Here is a 23,086-nt window from a genome sequence, read left to right on the forward strand (position 1 = left end):
AACTGTACCTACCAATGGCTGAATGCTGGTCTTCAGCTCTGTTCCTCACAGGAAAGTTATTATGCGGGTGACTGTTATACATGACTGAAGCAATCGCATACAGGTCAGAAGATATCTCTGCTGAGCCCTCAAATAATTCTGCCATTGACTCTACTATGTTCACAGTTTCTGGAGCAATGGGGTTGTTTATGTACTGTAATTAAAAATAGTTATTTACAAAGACTATTCAAAAAATATTCATAACCATTATACTTAATAATGACTTCATTCAAGTATTAATTTAAGAAACTAGTAACTTTGGAATCATGCTTTTAAAAAGATAATATTATTTCCATGACTTCTGTCTCCTTTACATTCCAAAATTTGATTCTGAAGCTACTGAAATCTTGCATCATTGTGACACACTCCGATCGCTCCTATGTCTTAGGAGGCCAGTACTGGACTGGGGGAAGAAGCAGATATTTGTGTCTGACTTCAGTTGTAAAATTCAGCATTCTCATGCAAAGCTTTCAGGTCTAAAATGTTTTAACTGCTTCCCTCCCAAAAGGTAAGTATTCTAGGCATGCTGCCTTATACCAAGTGTGAGAGGCCTGCGTGACCACTTAATACACGTTAGTACAGTAGTTTATCTATGATGGAGTGAAGTCACAGACATGATCAAAACTACATGGCAATGGCTTTCAAACAGGCCCATGGCAGACCTATCCAAGGCTCTGGACCTAAGGAATATTTTAAGTGACTGTGATTGTTCCTAGATCCCATAATGTACTTCACATACCTCAAGTTCACCAAAGTGGCAGATATTGAAGTGAAAAAATATCAGGAGCAGATTGCACATATTTAGGGGTTTATTTAGGGGTTTTTGTTAGGATAATAAGATGACTCTCTCTCTTCCCCCATCCCACACAGCATAGCTGATTGAAACAGAATGAGAAGAGGGTATTTTGGCCAATTAGTACTAGGTATTTTGCATGGATTGTCAACCTTGAAAATAAGGCTAAATATTAATCAAAGAAAATACTGCCTTAAGAACATCTGTAATACTTTCAACAATAAAGGTAAATTTTTAAAAAAGAGACCTAACAACCAAATGCAATGTGTGGGCTTTGGATTCTAATTACAACATACCTAACCAATGTAGGTTTTGAAGATAATCGGGAACTTGCATATGGTATAGGTATTAGGTGATACCAAGACAATATTAGTCCTTGTGTTATTTGTGGTAATGGGATTATTGCACGAATGAAAACATCCATGTTTTTTAGAGATTTGCACTTAGGCATGTAGGAACAAAATGATGTGAAGTCTGGAATTTATTTTAAAATATGTTCACAGAAGTAGCAACAATGACACAAGAGAGCTGAGGCAAGAATGGCAGAATGTTGATATTCAGTCCTGGTGATGGGTAAATGGGAGCTCATTATTCTCTTTTCTCTACTTTCATAGGTGTTAGAATTTTCCAAAATAACATAGTTTTGAAAAAGAAGAAAAAGAAGAAATAACAAAAAACTCTGCAAGAACTACCCTCTTTTTATCTATTCCTTTTCAAGTTCTACTTCAAAACTCATCTTCAAAACCTTTTATTTAAAAAAAAAAGAAAATTACCTTATTTATTCTCAATTACGAATTTCTCAGAATTTATAATTAATTCATAACCTAGGCTTTATTTATTAATAAGTTTTGGTCCAGTTGTCTTTTAATAATCTTATATGTTTAGGGGCTGTCTTTGCTCACAGAGCCAAAAACAGGGTTTTTTATTCCTTATTAATATAAAGCACTTAGTATTTTCAAAAAATAGATGCTCAGGGGGGAAAGAAATCTTAGGAAAGCAAGCTATTTTAAGGCAGTTTATTTATTTAATTATCTACAAAGACAGGATATTTAAATATTAACTTTCCTGAGAAATAAAAGAATGGAGAAAAGAGTCAAGAAAATTTCCAGTTCTCCAAGTGATATTTTTGAGGCAAAATGATCTAAATCTTGTTACACCTTTATCCAGAAAAGTATTGTAATGAAAAGCAGGGGGATACCTATATGATCCATTCTAAAAGTGTGTGATTTAAAAAGTCCGGAAAGGGAGCTCTATATGGGACAAGTGAAATGAAAAGTCTTCTGTCTCCCAACAGCCCACTTCAGCTCTGCCTCCGCAGGAAAATCGGGGAGGGCATAAAGCACAAACACATAATTCAGAGATGCTCTGGTATTTCAGTCGATAGTTTATGCCCAGCCACACAGCTGCTTCCACAATCAATCAGCCACTCTGGGAATCTACTGTGTACAAACCACTATAGAAGGTACAACGAGGCAGTCCAAAGAATTTCCCCCGAACAATGACTTTGCATTAAATCTCTCAATATTTATACCCATGTCAGATAAATTATTGAGATTAAACCACAGCATCCCATCAATTAACTAAGTTAAGCATCTCTGTTGACATACTGCCATTTCAAGGTAAGAGTTGACCTGCATGCTTCTGACTATATGAAATTCTCCTAAATTCTGGTATTCATTGGAAAGACCCTCCTTATCTTGGGCAGTGATTTGAACATTGAGTTCATAACAGTCCAGAACTTTACTAATTATCACAAAGTGTGCCATGTCATGACATTTCTCATATTTTGCCTGTATAAAAAAAAAAGCATTAGATATTAATCAGGTTTTTTAAAAGATGAAAAAGAAAAAAATTTAAGAGCAAAAATGATGGCAAAGAATCAGAACTTAGGAATAACGGAAAGGGGCAGAGAAAATCAGAGGTAGAAATAAAGAAAAAAAAAAGGGGGGAAGATCCATTGCAACTTCTAAAAGTTTGGGACTCATTGAGTTGGTCCAGGGTCTCACCCTCAGCACTACTGACGTTCTGTGTTAGATAATTTTTTCTTGTAGGGACCTGTTGTGTGCACTGTGGGAAGTTTAGCAGCATCCCTGGTCTCTACTCACTAGAAGCATCGTCCTAGCTGTGACAACAAAAGTGTCTTCAGAGATTGCTGAATGCCTCCTGGAGAGCAAAGTCAGCCCCAGCTGAGAGCGACTGAGTCAGGGAATGTCACAATTCATCAACATGAAAGGCCCCTCATAAGCTACCCAGGAATCTTTGGAATTTTTGTGAAAGAATTAGGAGTCATTAGAGTTAAATTCCAAAACCACCTGAGTAAACCAACTTCATTCTTCATGTAATAATCTTCATTATAGTTAATCTGATTTTATTTAAAACAAACCCTAAATATATATATATATATATATATATATATATATGACCTGAAATTATATGTATCAATTTAGCCTCGTTAGAAGTATGCTGAGTTAAATTAATGAAAATTTAGATTTATTCTTAAGAAATGCTTCTATATTTTATTATAGACTATAACATGATTTATGTCCTCTATTATCAAGCAATGATAAAAAGAAAAATTTGCAATCAGCATATGCTTGGACACCTCCTAACGGATACTGTATCATTCTGCACATTATTTGGGTGAAAAAATCCTTAAGGTTTGATTTTGTTTATGTTCCTAATGCTCAACAGAGTAAACTTGTCTCAAGCATTCCTGACTGCTACTGAGTCCTGTCCTCAGCCTCATTCCATAGCAACTGGCCACAATTTAGCTGAATCTCTTCTCATGTTCACCAGTGACAAACATGGATAAACCTGAGAAATACGCGGGATGAAAAAAATTTTATCTGTAGAATCTCAGAAGTTTGTAATACTAGATGACAAGATGGTGTCTTTTGGGAAAAAATGTCCCAGAGTTGTACTAGAAGAACAAGTATGAAATGAGATCTGAGTGTGAAATTCAACTAAAGAGCAGTCCAAGGAGAGAGATGACTTTAGGGTACTTCAGACTTCAGTCTCAGTAGAATGAGTCCCCCAAAGTAATTAATTTTGTTCTTTGCATTGAGAAGTAGGAAATCTACACCAAAGGAGAAAATAATTATGTCCAATTTGGTTCTAGTAAAACTACATATGGAATATTGTGTTCAGACAAGTAAGAGGCTCATTAACAAACAGGGAAATATATACAGGAGCATAATCAATAATAAGAAGGGCCTGGAAACCATGACTGATGAGAATTCTTCCCTAGTCAAGTCTCCAGATGAGAACACAACACAGTCAGCCTCTTGACTGAAGCCTTGTAAAACCCTAAGCGGAGAACCCATCTAAGCTGTCTGGACTCTTGATCCACATAAACCGTGAGATGGTAAATGTGAGTTGTTTTAAACTTGCGGCAAATTGTTATACAACAATGGAAAACTAACGTAGTGAGCTAACAACAGTCTAGGCAAGAGACTATGCAATTCTGAGCTGGGGTGGGGACACAGGGATGAAATACTGATGACTGATGGTCACACTCTGGAGGCAGAAATAAATGGCCTTAGCAGTAAATGGCTATTGAATGCTAAGTATAACAAAAGTCTGAGCTAATCCGAAGGTTTCAAGCCTTCATGACAGGGAAGATAATGGTGCCATTATCCAAAAAGAGAAACCTTATATAAGGTATATAAAAATGCCACAAAAGCCTTCTGAACTCTAATACAATGACCTTCAGGTCAAGGCTCTGTGTTGTGCCCAGTCCAAGGGGTAAGGGGGTTCTAAGCCTATTATTTGGTATCTAGGCTTTAAGTCAGCTTCTCTTCAGGCCTTGTTCTTGGCACCCCAAAAGTATTGTCTGACACACTTTCTTCATGTGTGTCCTGTGGAAATATCCACAGGTCCTCATCACTGTCCCAGGATCTCTGTCTAGTATCTGTATCTCATTCAACTGCTTTCCTTCTGATTGTAAACCAGATGCTATTACCCCAAAAAAGATTTTTGTTTTGCTTAATGGAGTAGATGAGTTTAGATTCAATGAGCCCTAGAAGATCCTTCCCACAAATGGTTGTAATTAGGAATGCAGAGTGTTGGAGATCATTGTGGAAAGCAAAGCAAGAGAGTCATGCAAATAGAAAGCAGAGATCAAAACTGGGAGATCATCAAAAGAAAGTGTAATGAGATGGCTGAAAACAGAAACCTTCAGAATACCTTTATGAAGATGGAGACAATTGTAAAAGAACTAGCTTTTTTATTTTCTTCATTGTTCATTGCATAAAGGCAAAATTTTGCAAAGTGACAGTGCATAAAAGTGGAGGAAGTATTAGGAGCAAATAGTTATGTCAAAGGTAGGAGTAGGGAGGCAGAGGGATGGATTTGGAGGAGATAGAAAGATGAGGGCTGTTAAAAATATATAACCACTTATTTGACAATTTGGAGAACACTGGTGACTTCTAACAAGATTTCAAGGATTTAAAGAATTCTTGGGAGGGGGTGTGAAGACTATACTTTTGAAAAAATTTAAGAGTGAATACAGGATGGCTGAATGGATAACAAAACTCTTACAAATGCTATCTACAAGAGACTCACTTCAGACTGAAAGTAAAGACATAGAAAAAGATATTTCATAAAAATGGAAAGGAAAAAATAAAAAAGCTGGGGTAGCAATACTTATACTAGACAAAATAGACTTTAAAATAAGAGATAAAGAAGGACCCAGCAATTTGCTTCTGGGTATATATCTGAAGAAACCAAAACCACCAAATTGAAAAGACATATGCATCCATATGTTCATTGCAGCATTATTTACAATAGCCAAGATATAAAAGCAGCTTAAGGGTCCATCAACAGATGAATGGATAAAGAAGAAGTGGTGCATATATACAATAGAATATGATTCAACAATAAAAAAAAGAATGAAATCTTTTCATCTGCAATATGGATGGACCTAGAGGGTATTATGCTGAGTGAAATAGGTCAGCAGAGGAAGACAAATACCACATATGAGGAATCTAAAGAACAAAATAAATGAACAAGCAGACCAGAAACAGACTAATAGATACAGAGAACATTTTGATGGTTGTCAGATGGGAGGGGGTTGGGGGAAATAGGTGAAAAAGCTGAGGGGATCAGGAAGTCCAAATTGGTAGTTACAGAATGGTCATGGGGATGTCAAGTATAGCGTAGGGAAAAATAGTTAATAATATTGTAATAACTATGTATGATGTTAGATGGGTACTAGATTTATCAGTATGGTCACTTTGTAAGTTATACAAATATCTAATCACTGGGTTGTACACCTGAGACTAATATAATATCGTACTTCAATTATAACTGAAAATAAAACTTTAAAAAAAGAGTGAATGGAAGAAAAGAGTCCTTATCCTAAGACAGGTACCAAGGTCAAGGAAAACGATAATAAATTAATACACTAAGCCTGGGTTTTATCTGTTATCTTATGTATTCCTCACTCTATGCGGTGGCTATATAAGCACTGCTTTAAAAATAAGGGCACCAAGTCTCCAAAAGTTGATTTGTACAAGTTCATAGACCTAGAACAGTGAAGAGCCAGGGCTAGGATCCTGGTCCATTTGAATTTAGAGCCTCAGACATAGGGATGTAAAATATGGCACAGAGGATAGTCAATAACACTGTAATAACCATGTACGGTGTGTCAGATGAGTACTAGACTTACTGGTGATCATTTCATATGTTAAATAAATGTCTAATCACTATGTTGTGTACTTGAAGCTCACATAACATTGTATGTTAACTGTAATTAAAAACTTAAAAAGATTTTTAAAAAGAAAAATCTTTGCTAAAAAATAATCACAATAGGTCACCATTATTTAGTACAGCACTACATGCCAACTAGAGTTCTAAGTTCTTTACATACATTAACCCATAAAATCCTTATTATCAACCTTTGGTTTTAGGGACTCTTATAATCCCTACCTTAGAGACGAGGAAACTGAAGTTCAGAGATGCCAGCCAACTTCCCCAGTGTTAAATCATCAGTAAAGGCAAAACCAAGGTTTAAACCCAAGTATTCTGTCTCTTAGGCCCAAGCTCTTAACCACTCTGCTATACAGCCCAGTAAGCGACCAAACCCAGATTTGTATGGTTCCAAAGCTCATGTTCTCTCTACTGTGTTGCAAGTACTGTAGATCATATAGACAGAAGCAAAATTACAAAGAAGCCTCTCTAGAACCTCTTCATTTCAAGAGAAAAATAAGTGTGGGAAACCTGTCACCTAATTCTGAAAGAGCTATGTATCTAATTTAAGATCTTCACAGCGGGAGTAAAGGGTTGAGCTTTTGCCCTTTACCTGAGCATCAGAGAAAACACAACTCAACACCTTTTCACAGAAGAAAGGAGCCAACGTAGGATTAAAATTTCACCCCAGTCTGGAGATGGTGAACAACTTGAGTAATAAGTCCTGGGTGGCCAGAGTGCATTGAGCAGCTAGTAGGGTCAACTTTCATATAGATGCCAGAAACAGAGGAAGGCTGGGGCTAGAAATAGAGTGAATAACATATGTGGGAAAATAACAGCACAATTAGAAGCAGCAGTGATTTGAACGAAATCAGTGGACGCCAGCTGCTGAGTAACCGCGAGGCAGTGCCTCCAAGCTAGTCCTCCAGCTGAACTCACTGGTCCTAAATCCATTGATCCTTCGTGCGCCCTGGAAGCAGTGCGCAGACGATGTTTCACTGAGTTTACTCTTGAAACCTATATGGTTTTATGAACCAATGTGACCCCAATAAATTAAATTTAAAAAATCTAGATTTTACAAGTCTGGAGGCTGAGAGGTCCTCACAGGTGAAAAGCTGGCTGGGTGAGGTGAATAAAAACAGTGAAGGGAAATCATTGTTGCCTGTGCTTCCTAATAAAACAAAGGGGGGAAAAGACTTCCAATGGGACCAGAAGCAAAAACACTGTCCTCTTATTTTATATCTAGAAAATGATTTAATTTATTTAATTTAGTTATTTGATTTCTTCAATAAAATGTACTTTTTCTAATAAGGCAGCTCTGACACATTTACCTTCCTAAAACTAAAAAGACATAATAATTTGTCAACAACAGCTACTAAAATTACTGTACCTTTCATTGGCAACTGTTCCAACTGCAAGCAAAACCTTAGTAGGATTATTTAGATCATAATGGGAGTTTCTAAACAATTCATTAACAGAATTACCATAATAACATTCACATATGGGAGCACCTTTTGCCTGCTTAATTGCTCAATTAACATTTTTCATATGCTGAAAAAGAATACCAGCATTTAACTAATAATATATGTCCTAAAATGAAATATGATCCAGCCTGACTACCAACACGGCCGGAATTTACTTCACATTCTACTCTAAAGCGTTTCAAGTATTTTGTTTGAGTGCTGGAAAATCTTCCAAGTTATCAGTGCCAGGGCCAAGTAGAAAGAGCTCACCAAAATGTAAAAGAAAAGTGCAGTACCTCATCTTTTCCCGTGAGCAAAGTATTTTCCAAAATCACTCCAGTCTCTGAAACTAGCACTTTCACTCGGTACTGGTTAATGATCCCATTTGGCTGTCGTGGTTTCTTCCAAGTAATTCTTATTTGTGTGGCTTCTACTTCTGCAAGCTGTAAGTCAACTACTGCACTTGGAACTAAAAATAAAAATAAGGGGAAAATTTTAAATACATTTTCAAATTTTCAAATATTTTCCAAATTCTTAACTCATGATTAAAATCTGTAAGAAATTCTTCTAGAAAACAGATGACAACAATTTACTAATTTACTATAAGACTCTTTAAATACATGGGTATTTAAAGTTAAATTTCTACACACTGTTCTCAAAAATGAAAATAAAAAATAGGATAACATGGAATAATTTCTCCAAATCGAAATGTCATAACATTTGTTTGAACACTTTCACTAATAAAAATAACTTCCCAGAAGAAGCTGTTTCTGGATGATTAATGCACAGTAGAAACCTTGAAAGCTTTATAAAAATTATAACAACATATCAAAAAATAATATCAAGAAGACTTGGAATACAATGAAATGTAGTTGGTAAATTCAATTAAGCTACCTTTTAATTTATTACATGAGATTGTTTGAAAAGTTATTATCTGCTGATTTTACAAATTAATTACATGAGTCTCAAATTTCAGGCACCCTTACACTTTGCAGTAAAGAAAAACAGGGACAAACTAATAATTGGTTTAAGACAAAGCACCAAATACTTAAACAAATTCTAAACATAAAGTCACCAAGAGTGACATCTAGGAAACCCCCCAGTTCCGAAGGAGTAATGGATCAACAACAAACCTGCCCGGGACTTTTGCCCTTTTTTTTTTTTTTTTTTTTTTTAATAGCTCAATGTGTGACTATGGATAGCCAATTCCCCCCTCCATCCTCAGTTTCCTGACCTATAAAATGGGTGTAATTATATCACTCCTATTACTATGCAAGGTTCCTATAAGGAACAAATGATTCAAGAGACTTTATAAAGTATTGGTTCAAGAAAGAAAAAATATGACATAAAAATATTGTCCCTTATAATCAGGATATGGTAACACATTAAATTCATTTTCCTAAGCTGAAGTATTTCACATTAGTAAAAGGTTAGCAAATTTCACTTAGAAGAGAGACACCTTGGGGGTGGGGGTATAGTATAATCGGAAAGTGATACTGTTTCCTTTTAGATAACATAAAGGAATTGAAAATTAATGTCACAACTCCCATAAATATTATTTATAATTAGTGAACAGAATTATGCTTAAATTAACCATGTAGTAAACTGTATGGAGTTTTTATCCAATATAGTAAGAGTTTTTTCTTTGTCTCTATGACATAACCATTTTAAAAAGCCATCTAGATATTGTATTACAATAAATATTTCTAAATGTTTTTTGAATGGTTAATGGCTTGATGGGTGAATGAGTTATTCTTGCTGAAGAGCATATTATTTGACTATTGCAGTCAAGATTCTAGTGTCCAGTAGGTAAAACCTGTGCTCAAAGCTGGGAGATAAGCACCACATGGCTGTACACCTGTAATTTTCTAATTCTTTGCATCTTTTCTAAAAACATTTTGGTATATCTCTATAGAAGATAACTCTTCAGATTGATGTCCCACAGGAATTCTAATCTGAAGAAAAACTTTTAGTCTTTTGAAGGAGGGAGGAAAAGTTCTAGGCTAAGACCCCACAGTCACTCAATCATTCATCTTTCAACAGAGCACTCATCACACGGTCACTGCTCTAGGCTCCTGACAACAGAGGGAGAAATAAGACAGATAAAACATTTTGCACAAGTCACCTCTGGTACCCTTTTTACTTCATTAACATATATTGTCCCCAGAAGCTTATGTTTCTACTGTCATATTTACCAATACCCATTTTTCAAGGGTGGAGACACTTTCCAATTGTCTATGTAGTGTGAAAACAACTCGGCCATTTAATTAGCAAGGCTCCCATTCCACCTTTCCTTCACAATGCATTTGGGAGTTGCTATGTAGACAAAGCCTTAGCCACTATTGCAAAGCATATTCATAGAAAAGATAGGTCATTTTTCTATTTAACTTGAACTCATGTAGAATCTTGACCTAAGAAGCCAATTTAATGACTACATTGATCGGACTAATCAGGTGGCTAAACCCTGCCGCCTAGAAAATAAGTGAGATTTGATGTAACAGTCAGTTCCATTTGATGTAACACATAAATGTAGTGGGATACCCCAAACTACCGAGTACAACAGAAAAATATACATATTTTTCTATCTCTTATTTAGCCAAACTTAAGAATTGTAGCAGTTTCTTCATCTTCTAATTTTTAAGATTTTTTTAATATAACATAGTAAGTATTGCCCCATGATGCTGATGCCTAAAATTATGATTCAAGTAAAAATTAAATGGTTCTATATTACCTTAAAAAAATATCCCAAACCTATATAAGAATGACTGTATATCTATCTCTTTTTTTTTCTTGTAAAAGAAGAAAAAGCTTAGGAGATAAAAGAAATGAAGCAGACAGCATTGTGTCTTGTCTTTAGAAAGATATTTGATCTGTTACACCACAAATTCTTATAGGGAAACAAGAGAAGTGTGGATTAGATCAAACTCCTTTAATATTGATACCAAATTAACTAAAGAAAATCAAACACACAAGGCAATTATTCATAGTTCAGCATCAATTTTGAAGATGTTATCTACAGGATCTACCTAAAACTCATTCTCAAGTCAATACATCTATAAATTTTACTAGTAAATGAGAATCAGAGTAGACATATGACGGGTAAAAAAATATTCCAAATGATCTTAAATTTTCAAATAAAAAACTGTTAGAAAAAATAAAATTGAGACAAATGACACTGTGAAAAAGAAAATACATTAAAATAATTTTTACCATTATGGAACAAATCAAATTTCCATTAGAAGTGTATTGTGAAAATAATATATTGAAAAATAAGTCACTGAGAATTCCAAAAAACACAAAGTTTACAGTCTCTCAGTAATTTCCCTACAAAAGGTTTCCAATCATTTGTAGAATGTAGCAAGTTGAAATCCCTGCAGACAAAAGGCTTCAATTCTATAGCCTACTTATGGGGAAGTAAGTATGGCTTTCAATACTTGGTTTATTTTTAAGAAACGATGTTAAAATCCTTACAAGATATGTGACACTAGCCCTGGCTGGTTTGGCTCAGTGGTTAGAGCATTGGCACTTGGACTTAAGGGCCCCAGGTTTGATTTCGGCCAAGGGCACATACCTCGGTTGCAGGCTCCATGCCTGGCCCCGGTTGGTATGCATGCGGGAGGCAACCAATCCATGAGTCCCTCTCACATCGATGTTTCTCTCTCCCTCTCTCTCTCTCCCATCCACCCTCTCTGAAAAGCAATGGAAGAAATATCCTCAGGTGAGGATTTAAAAAAAAAAAGATACTTGACACTAGCAACAGAAAATTTATTAGGAGATATTGAAGCAACAAAGTTTACTTAAGATTTTTTAATCCCCATACAAATAATAAGAAAATGCTGTTGCTTATATTACATTCAGCAGCACTGTCTCATTTTGGAATGGGGAACTCTATGGCATTTTGTAACAGTGGAGATTATTAAATGATCAATTATTTTCTAAAAATCATCTCTTTTTCATGCTTATGTAAAAGCCTGTTCAGTAAAATATTAAACAAATGTAGGAATCTTATGAAATGTATAGAAGAACTGCTATAACAACATGACATTGATTTTTCTTTGAAATCAAAGTAAACTATGGACCATAAAACATTCTCTATGATAATGAAATCAGCCCCACTGTAATGTAATAGCAGATATTATATTCTATAAGAGGCAAATTCAACATTTTTCTATGAATATCTGGAGATTTGTCAGAACCCCAGTTATTTTATAAGACATTAATTTAAAAGTCTATCCTAATAAATTTTTAAATAGACTATAATCTATTGTTAAATATGGAGAAGAAAATAAATTGAGTAAGCTTAATTGAGTAACCTTAAAATCCATTCTCTGTTGTATTAATAAATGAAAAAAGATCATATCAAGTATAATTGAAAGAACACAGTCCTTATGAGTTATTAGAGTATTCTCATATAGTTTAAAGATTCTTGTATTACAGAGTTTAATTAGTGGGACCAGATTCATTAGCATTGTCAGAAGTAGAAAGCTACATTCACTGTATCTTGAGAGTATTCCAGGGAAGCCCTTCCTAAGGTTGAACTATCCCCCAAGAACCCCAGGGAGGAAGGCGGGCATGCAGGGGTAAGAAGCCTGTCATTCCTGCCCTTCCTGGAGTCCACCTGTTGCTAATGGGCATGCCTGAGAGCCAACCGGGTGTGGCCTATTTGGGGAGTAGCTCAAGAAGATACTAAGGTAAAACTCCGGATAAACTGCTTGTTATACAGGGCAAATCGAATCATTTCCCAAAATTGGTGTGAAAAATAACCCATATGAAATATATTGAACAATGTCCTTAAAATTGTACTTATTATTTTATGAATAAGAATTCAGAAATTAAAAAATGAATGTTTAAATGATATTCAAATAAATAACATGGCACTGTATGTGGCAATGTTTCATCTACCTCTCTATTTCTGTCAAGTGCTGTAGGCCAAGAATGATGACAATAACACAATAGAAACACCAAAATTGGCTTGACTTGAAAGAAGGCAAAAATTTTAAATTTATTTAATTGTATAACATAAGAATGGAAATTAGTTGGTCAATTAGGTTGGTTGAGAAAATGCTGTTGTGACCAAACTCAAGCACTCTAGTCTGATGAGGGCCAGGTCACCAGGCAGTGCTTGACAGCTATCCATAAATCTGTTTAGCTTTCTTGGAAATGCTTAAGGGCAGTTTTAGGTGGAGACTGGGAAAAATTAAGGTGGAGAAGGCATATAAAGCCAAGACTCTTCTGAAACACAGAGGAAAAAATTTAATAGGAAAAAAATGAGAACATTTTCCTTATGCATATGCATCTCTTTCTCAACCTGTGTATTGAAACTATATACACATTAGCATTTTCATTCGAAAGTGATATAAAGCATAATTTTTATGTACTTTAAACAATAAAATATCATCAAGGTTGAACTGATTTTTGAAGGGGAGATATACAAAATTCTCTACTAGCTGCTGCCCTCTAATGGTCAAATACTTGAATGGATATATCTGATGAATGCATGCCCACTCCTGTGTGTTTGCATGTTCACACATATATGCATTTAATTTATAAAGTACTGTATGTTAGCTATCACACAAACAAAATCCATAAAATTTTTCAAGTGTTAATGTGGTTGCAAAAAATTATTATATTCTTTTCAGCAATTACAATCACTAAATTTAGTAAATTTGTTGTAAGCCAAAAAAATATGCTATAAAATAATATGGTAACATTTTTAAACACTGTATTTCACCTAAAACTGTGACATTTAATAGATACAAATAAAATGTTTCATTAGGAGAAATATTGTTTTAATAATTTCAGTAGATGCTTGTAAGTTTGTATTATACACCCTCTAGGATCCCTTACTTGCTTAAAATACCCTTTTCATTATAAACATATTTTGTTATAGGCATTGGGGATATATACATTCCTCTGAACATTAGTCTGTGAAAAAATATATATTGTAAATCAAATAATGTCAGTTAAACAATGTTAAATGTATTTGTTTGTTTAAGATTTCTTGAGGTTTTGCCAATATTCATTGTGAACCTCTAGCAGGTTTGTTACTGCAAGTAGTATTTCCTAACCATGCTTGACCTTTGGTCTCTCTTATTATGAATCATGTTATGGGTTTAATGTTCTGAGGAATATGGGTTCAGAATGTACTAGGTAGTCATCTAATAAAGAAACAGCATGAATTAAGTAAGCAGAACAGCTTCTAATATAATGTTTAACCAATGTAATAAAATTCACGAGAAGAGCAAAAACATCTCATTAACATGCTGCAGGAGATGCTCTTACCTTCTGGGGGAGTGAATACTGAAATATTTGATTTGGGCCCAATCCCTGCACTGGTTTCAGCCGCAACGTAGACATCATACATTGTAAATGGTGTTAGGTTAGTGAATGCAAACTTAAGGTCTTTTGTGCTGTTATCTAAAATCCGACCTGCAAAAAGTAAAAGATACCTGTGGATTATTTCCTCATCAAGCATGTAATCATTCTCACATCTGAGTACAGAGTAAGGACAGCAATTAAAGTGCTAACCTGTGTACTGTTTGCTAATACAATTTTTAAGGTAAATTTATTTTAAACCTTTAGTTTAATAGTGTATTGACATTAATTAAAATAACAGAAATAACATGAAAATCTTCCAGTGTTTAAAATGACTTTTATTAAATTATAAAGTTCAATTGCCATGTTATTTTTGACATATTTAAAAGAAATACATTAGATTTTACCAGTATAAAAACAGTCACAGTATTTTATACTCGAATTTAGTCAATTAAAGTGCTAAATATTCTCATTTTCACTTACAGAAAAATTTATTTAGAAAATATTTTTAATTTAGCTTCTGAAAAAAATTCCTTAAATAGTCCAGCATCAGAATTCTTTAAATCCTCAACTTTACCAATGAACAGTTCTTTCACCTTCTTGTTCCAGCTGAAACCTGACTGCCCCATAAGAGGCCCACCTCTGTTCCCCTCAGCCACTCCAATGTTGGTGGTCTGTTTTTCCCCACAGCCCTCACATGACTAGGTCTTCGGGTATGCTAAGTGTTCTTCTTGCTGCTCATTACCCTGCCATAGACCATTCTAGTTCCCTCCATATAGAGCCCACAGCATTAAATCTCACGTCATAATGACATCCACTAGCCCTCATTGTTGTAGCGACCTTCTAACCCCAGGGTCACTCATCCTCATTCTGAATAGAGTAGCTACTACTTCATTGTCACTTTGTTCAATGCTAACATCTTAATTTGTGGCGATTTCAATATCCCTAGAAACAATCCTTAAACTACTTTCAGCTCTTTTTAAATAATCTAGTGTTCCACTCTATCTCAATCACTCTCTCATGGTCATAACTTGGTTATTGCCATTACCAATAATTGCAAATCCCCCATAATCTCAATTTCATTCAACTCTCTCTGACCATTCTCCCGTTCACTTACTCAAGAACCCTGAACCAACAATTCTTTGAGTCCACTGGGACCTCCAATCCATTGACATTAACCACCTCTTCTACTTTATTTTGTTTGGTCCCTCACTACTTGATTTCCTCAATGTCACTGTCAATTATAATCACTGCCTTACATAAGCCTTGCATTCCCTTGCCCTTCTCTTGTTGAAGGGAGCTGGAGGAAAACACAAAGTCACTCTGAATGATGTCACTTTATTCATTACCACATCTCCAATGAGCCCTTAATGGTGCTTAGCACCTTACTCAATTCCCCGTCTAATCACCCTCAGCTCTTCCAGGTGATTATTTTATGCTTTCTATTCCCTCCTCAGACTTCAGACCTCTTTCTGCTCCATCATCACTCCCAGTTGATAGTCTTGCTTCTCATTCCATTAAAAGAATTAATCAGAAAAGATCTGCCATAGGCTCCCACCAAAAATATTAAGTATTTAACAGCCTCTGTACCAAAATACTCTGCCTTAGTCTGTCACTATGGGCAAACGATGTGTATTCTTATCTCAAACCAATCCTTACATTTAAGCAAAATATCTCTGCCTATACAGAGACATCTTTCCAGTAATTCTTGCCTTTTTTATATCATTAATTTTTCCTTTCTTTCTTCATTCACATCAGCCAACAAACAAGCATTATTTGTTCCTTCTGAAAATAAACCCGTTAACTCTGCTTACCCCCAACCCCACTCTCTGACTCCTTCATTGCTTCACTTTGTAGCAAAACTCAAGAGTTGTCTGTTACCCACTGCTCCAATGTTCTTCTCCCACTTTCTCTCAAATCCATCCCAATCAGGCATTTACCCCGTACTTCATCATAACTGCTCTTGTCAAAATTGTTAATGACTTCCATGTTGTTAAATGTAATAGTTACTAAATGCATCTTACTTGATTTATCAGTCTTACAGATGAGAGATTACCTTGTCAATGTTTTGCAAAATAATACCAGATAGAAAAAGTGTATGAAGTTTGTTTCTGTGTATGCAGGAGGGAGAGAGGGTTGGAGGGAGAAGAAAGACTACCTTTTTTTAAAAAAACAGCAAATATTTCAGAATTTTAAGAGCATAGGTACTTACGGATGAAAAATAAAGGTTACTCATACGATTCATTAGATTCATAACAGTTTCAAAATGAATAATTTGGAACTCTCCATTTTTTCATTCTTCCAAATAAATGATAATATGTGAGTTTATGTTATTTCAGTATTATTTGAATTTAATTTCTTTTGTAGAACCATGAGATCTCAGATTAGGAAACATTTTTTTAAGTTTTACTTAATTAACTGGCAATAACTTAGTATCTGAACCCCTCAAAATATCTCTGACAAGTGGATGTTCAAGTTTTCCTTGCTCATTAAGATGGAGAACTTGACACCTCATAAAGCTGCCCATATTATTTTCATAGAGCTCTAATTATTAGAAATAGCTTCCTCTTCTAAGCAGAAATCTGATTTAGTATAACCTGAGTCAATTTTTCTTCATAAATATATTTGTCATCAGAATAAGTTCCTCTTGTTCAAATATTTGAAGACATATATCTCCTCTAACGCGTCTCTTCATAAGGGGTTATCACTAGCTCTTTCAGCTCTTCCTCATCAAATATGGAACACGGATAGTGTTTTGCCATCCTTATATTTAATTTATGGTTTAAAAAAAAAAGTTCAAATAGCTTCACTTTCTTTATTACTTTTCAATTATTTGCTTCAGTTACAGGGTCTTTTAAAAAGGACTTTGATACTTTAAAAAATTTGACACCAGTAACATATTTTATATAATTCTTACTCTAAAAGATAAACACAAAACCAATTAAGACTTACCTGATGGTCCATATAACTCAACTCTATAACTAAATTTCCCTGTCACTGTCGTCGGTGGGTCACATGAAATTGAAAAGGACTTTCCTGTAATGTTGCCGGTTATACAGTTCTGTGGCGGCCCCTCAGGCACTAAAATAATCATATGGGGAAAATGAATAAATACCAGAACAGATATATATTTAAAATATTTAATTACCTTATTAAATACACATAATAAAACATAAAGTCAGAAGCAAAATAAAATATCACAATTTCAGCAAAGGGTTTTCTTAACTTAGAAAAAGGGTAAATAGAATAAATTGAAGGATTTGAATAAGACATGCAGGATCAGAAGATGAACTTATTTGCAACAATTACTAGTTTTATTTAATGCTGTATATAAGTTTTATTCCTTTATAGTTCAGTGTAGAGTTACACTGTCCTGAAACATTTACACATACATATATATACTGCATTCAACAGGCCTGGGTATCTGGCTTGATAAACATTCACCCCCTGGTGGACACAGGTAAAAGGGTCAAGGAGATAGCTCAGCCTTCAGAATCTATTGGCAAGGATCTTTACCTTTTGTATCAATATTTTTATTTGGTTCTGAGAGGAAATTTATAAGCTATAGTTACAAGGTACTAATGTAACATTGGCAACACATAAAAATAATAATTTAAAATAGTAAGTTTTCATAGATGTGTCTCTACCTTTATCCATTCTTTTAGTTGAAATAAAAAATTTCAAATTTTTTTTCCAAAACAAATTTCTTGTCTACTAAATCTTACTTTGTGTGACTCTCATGAAATTTTTTTTTATTCTATAAGTAAGGGGTATGGAAGAAAATGCTATGACTCAAAGATGGTTATTTAAATCAAGGAAAACTTAAAGTTTAAATGTAATGAAATGATGAAACTAAAACCTATGTCACCAGAAAAAAAAAAAAATTATGCCTTAGTGAAATTACCCTACCAGTACTAATTTCCAGTAACCTCAAATATTACCGATCACAGCTGAATGCCTGATACTATATATTTAGTATGGCATTATGTCAGTATCTACATAAATTTACATATATATCCATAATACTATAATTAAATATATATTCTCATGCCTAGAAATTGTATGCACTTTTTTTTTAATCCTCATGTGAGGATATTTTTTCAATTGCTTTTCAGAGAGAGTGGAAGGGAGAGAGAGAAAGAGAAACATCGATGTGAGAGAGACACATCTATTGGTTGCCTCCCGCATTCGCCCCAACTGGGACAGGGATCGAGCCTACAACTGAGGTATCTGCCCGTGGCTGGAATCAAACCCGGGACCCTTCAGTCCACGGCCAATGCTGCAAACACTGGGCCAAACTGGCTAAGGCAGTGTGTACTTTTTGAATTTAGTAGTAATAATATCTAATTATAGTCATTAAGTCCTAACACCACTGCCATAAGGAACATACTGTTACAGTCTCCAATTTTCACATGAGGGAACTGCGGGGCAAAGAGGATACTACCGGGTATATTTTTTAACTACTGTTTTATCTGACACTGAAATGCTGATCACATGATATTCTGCTACTGCAGGTGTTATCCTCATATTTGCTGACAGCAGTATCAGTGAGAGAAGGTACAGGTGATTATAGAAGGTGTAAAAGGGAAGAGATGATTGCGGGTAATTGCTGAGATCACAGAATAATAAACGATGGTCTTCGAATCACAGTCATTAACTCAAGGATCCTTTCAAATCTTTCTCCTTCTAGATGCTTATGTTATAAAAGAGCATTGAAACTGAAAATGCTCCAGGTGAGATGCCTATTATCTGTTATTAGCGGGGGAAAAGTTATTGAAAGGGAGGAAATATTTTAACAAAAAGATCTGTATCCAAAAATGAAAGACCATTCTATAGGTAATTTAACCACCCCCCCCCCGGCCCCCCAACACACACACACACAGAGAAACCATACCTGATTCTGGTGTTCTGACTATTGTGCTATCAATATAACCTGCTTCTGTTGTAACAGCAGAAACTTCAAAAAGATACGTTGTATAAGGTCTCAAATGTGTCACTACAAAACTGATAGGCTCTCTCCACACAGAGCTCATTTTACTCCGCGCCAGCGTGCCCCATGAGTATGTGGGACGGGAGGGAGGTGTGCCTCTGCTGGGGACTGGGGCAGGGCTGGTCGTGCTCCACAAAAAGGATTCATTATTCTCCTAGTGGACAAAATAAATATCAAAGAAATGTGTGTTATCTCTTTGTAGACATGAGAAGTATATTTCTTTTTCCTTTATATTATAAATAGTATTCTTAAATTTGTGATACATGTATGATTGGTAAAGATTGTAACAAATTAACCCATTCGAGCACTGAAAAATTTGCTAGAATTATACCCATTTATGTCTACAGTTTTAGAACATAAGATATAAGATATATATATGCATATATATTGCAGTCTTTATACCTTAATATTTCTTAGGAATAGGATTTCATGTGGCTTAGAATAAAGGTAAAACTATAGCAAAATCATTAGTAAGAATTTTTAAATTCATGTTAAAGGTGTAAGAGCCAAAGAGATGATATTTTTCCCTGTTTGTGAAATTTCAACAGTAGGTCACTTACTGTTACTATCATTTTTTTCTCATAAGCACTCAAAAGATAAAGCATCTGTTGTGTATGTGAGTGTATGTGCATGTGTGTGTGTGTGTGTGTGTGTGTATTAGAATGTATCCTAATTCTAAAAAGAAGAATTTGAAGCTTGTAAAACTTTTAGTATTTAAAACAAACAAAATTGTGTTTGACTGTTTCTCCATCAATATTATGACAAAGATCAACAAAATTATTTTTGGAAGAGCATTATTACAGTACTTCCAGGGAACCTCCTATCAATGACTTGAGAAACAAATTCATCACCAAAGATAGGCACAACAACAAAAATCTACTTCCACAACCTTAGCCTTGATGACTCCCCTACCAACCTTTCCTGTCACATCTTTTTTCTAGTGATAGCCTGTACTTTCTTACTTCAGAGCTTTATAAAGTACCCTTCGCCCAAAATGTGCTCTTCAGTTTCCACCCATCCTTACTCCAAGGCCTATCACAAATGCTATTCCCATCTCGAAGACTTTCCCGAGCTCCCCAAGCGATTCTGGTATCTTACTCTTGAATTCTCAAACCTTTTCTCTTATTCCACCTTGAATAGAGCCAATTGCGTGTAACATGATACAATAACCTAATACTAAGTATAGGTAACCAAATAGCTATTCTTTGGCAAAATATATAGTATCCAGACACCAAAAACTTCAAGATACAAGTTTACTTAAGATTCTTGAGACACAGAAAGTGTTCCATGATACTTACGTTACATTCTGGCAATTTCCCAGTCAAAATGTCCTCTACTCTGATTGAGACGTCTTTCACCACGATCCCACTTCTGGCATGTTTGACACTAATCTTGAAACTGGTAATTTTGCCATTTGGTTGCCGAGGTAAGTACCAAATCAGGTTTACTGCTGAATAGTTAAAGGCCTCAACCGTGAGGTTCACCACTTTTCCTGGAGCTGAGGAAGTGAGAGAGAATAAAAGGGAGGGAAAAGTACTGTTATAAAATTTAGTTTGCCATTTATACAATTTTGGGATATTACATTTCCCATGTTATATAAAATTAAATATACAATACATTGGAAGAAAATCTACTTGGGTAAGATGTTTTGAAATATATTTAATTAACTTTTGCCTAAAATAACTGGGAATTAGGTCCATAAAGTCCTGTTAAGAGGCAAATAAGCTTTACTCCAGGATTATTTGATCAACACATTCACTGATAAACTATTTCAAATATGTCTGAAAAATTTAATTAATAATTGTTTGTGAATATATAAAACAATTTTTAAGTGAATCTCTTCTTGAAATATTTTGGAATTATATAGGTTGCTTAGATAATGAAGAAGTGATAGACTGAAACAAATATCCAACTGTTTGCACCAAAAAAAATTTTCTACACTATATCTAAATAAAGTGGATACCACTCAATTGGTTGTGGTAATTGCATTTTTAGTTTCATACACCCTAAAATTAGCTTTCATCAGAATTCATGATACTTTGTTATCAGATATTCATAATCTGCAATAATAATCATCTGTATGCTATTTTAATTGGGATAAGGCAAACATAAGGACAAATGAAAGAAAATTATGCCCATTAATTTCAAGGCAAATTATGCAAACCTGACAAAGTAGAGTAAATAATCAAGATCCCTCAAAATACTGATTAAAGATGACAAGTAACTATTGAAAGAAATAAAAACAAATCAAGATGTTTGCGGTAAAATATTATAAGTGATAAGTAGAGGTGCCTAATATTAGGATACCAAATAATAGAATTTAGGTTCACGTTGTAGAGAGGAATGCCAAAATATGATTTGCAAATGAAAGCCACATAAATTATAAGAAAGTTTGGTCTTGGGAGAGAGTGCTGTATGTGAATGACAGAAACGAAGGACTTAAGGACAACTGCATTTTAACAGAAAATAAAATAAATCAATTTAAGGGGGTAATTAATCATTAATAAAGGGAAACTGATCAATGTAATTAATTAAAGCTTAATAAAAATAATGACAATATAATTACTTTCTGATACTAAAGATTTAACACTTGCACTTATTTGGGGTGAATAAAATACAATGTTGCAAAAGGGAAAGGTTGTTAAATATCCGATGCTATGGATTTATAAGAATTAAAATTTATGAACCTTTTTAAAAATTGAATATAATTGACATAACCGTGTGTAAATTTAAGGTTTACATTGTGTTAATTTGATGTATTTATATATTGTATTATGATTACCACCAGTGACAGCATCTCTATCACATTAGACAATTATTGTAACACATTGTTGTCTATATTCATTATACTGTGCATGAGATTTTTTTAAAAATTTTTTATTATTATTGTTCTTAATCTCCACCCAATATTTTTCCTATTGCTTTTCAGAGAGAGTGGAAGGGAGGGGGGAGAGAGATGTATATATATATATATATATATATATACACATATACATATATATACATATATATATATATATCTCGATATATATATGTATCTATATCAATGACACATTTCCAAATGGGCCTTAACAGTCATAAGGGACTACTCAAGTGTAGAGAAATTTAAATTTATAAGGTAACCAAATTTTTATTAAATTACAAAGCATGATTTCAGAATAAAAGTAGACCCCAGAACATTAGATTTTAAAAATTAATTACATCACTTAAACAACATTTAGTGAGAAAGAGGATATTTTTATTAGCTTGCTTTAATTTTATCTCAGGTAAATGTATGTGTGTTTTCATTTTGTGACTTCTTGGTGTCTAAAGACTAATTCTGGCTCTTTTAGTTGGCAGGTCTTTTCTTATGTCAGATATTCTAGTTTCTACTTCTCAACTTTTATGTATCAAAATCCCAGATTTTTAGAGGTGAATTTATCCATCTTGATCTAAGTAAAAAGATTTAATATTGAAGTACCAAAAAATTCTGTTTACAAAGTCATCTCATCTTTCAGATAAGCATCTTCCAACACTTTGAGGATATATCTAGACTAGTAATATGCATAAATACACAAGTGTGTGAAAGTACTTACAACTTTTCAAAGTGTACACTTTACAAAACATACATTTGTTGAGCCAGAAGGCAACTGTATAAATTCAATACAGAGATTTTAAAAGTATTTTCCTGCACTTTTAAGGATACACTAAGTTGGGAATGACGACAAAAGAAATGTTTTTAATATTGTAACACCAAAATAAATTCTTTTTACCTGAAATAATGCAACATGGAAGTAAAAAAGTTGAGCTTTTGTGCTA

General features: G+C 34.3%; 1 protein-coding gene across 1 annotated transcript in view; it reads right to left on the reverse strand.

The window, feature by feature from the left end:
- The window catches only part of PTPRQ (protein tyrosine phosphatase receptor type Q), a 237,961-nt gene that overhangs the window by 160,382 nt on the left and 54,493 nt on the right, over positions 1–23,086 (reverse strand). The window contains exons 23-28 of the mRNA XM_087814520.1: positions 20,587–20,786; positions 19,193–19,442; positions 17,251–17,379; positions 14,266–14,412; positions 8,280–8,452; positions 13–193 (exon numbers count right to left, since the gene is read on the reverse strand). Of these exons, the coding sequence (XP_087670646.1) occupies positions 13–193; positions 8,280–8,452; positions 14,266–14,412; positions 17,251–17,379; positions 19,193–19,442; positions 20,587–20,786 (1,080 nt within the window). The remainder of the gene's footprint in view (positions 1–12; positions 194–8,279; positions 8,453–14,265; positions 14,413–17,250; positions 17,380–19,192; positions 19,443–20,586; positions 20,787–23,086) is intronic.

This window comes from Miniopterus natalensis, chromosome 2, assembly GCF_054644295.1.
Source record: "Miniopterus natalensis isolate mMinNat1 chromosome 2, mMinNat1.hap1, whole genome shotgun sequence".
In the NCBI taxonomy this organism is placed as follows: Eukaryota; Metazoa; Chordata; class Mammalia; order Chiroptera; family Miniopteridae; genus Miniopterus; species Miniopterus natalensis.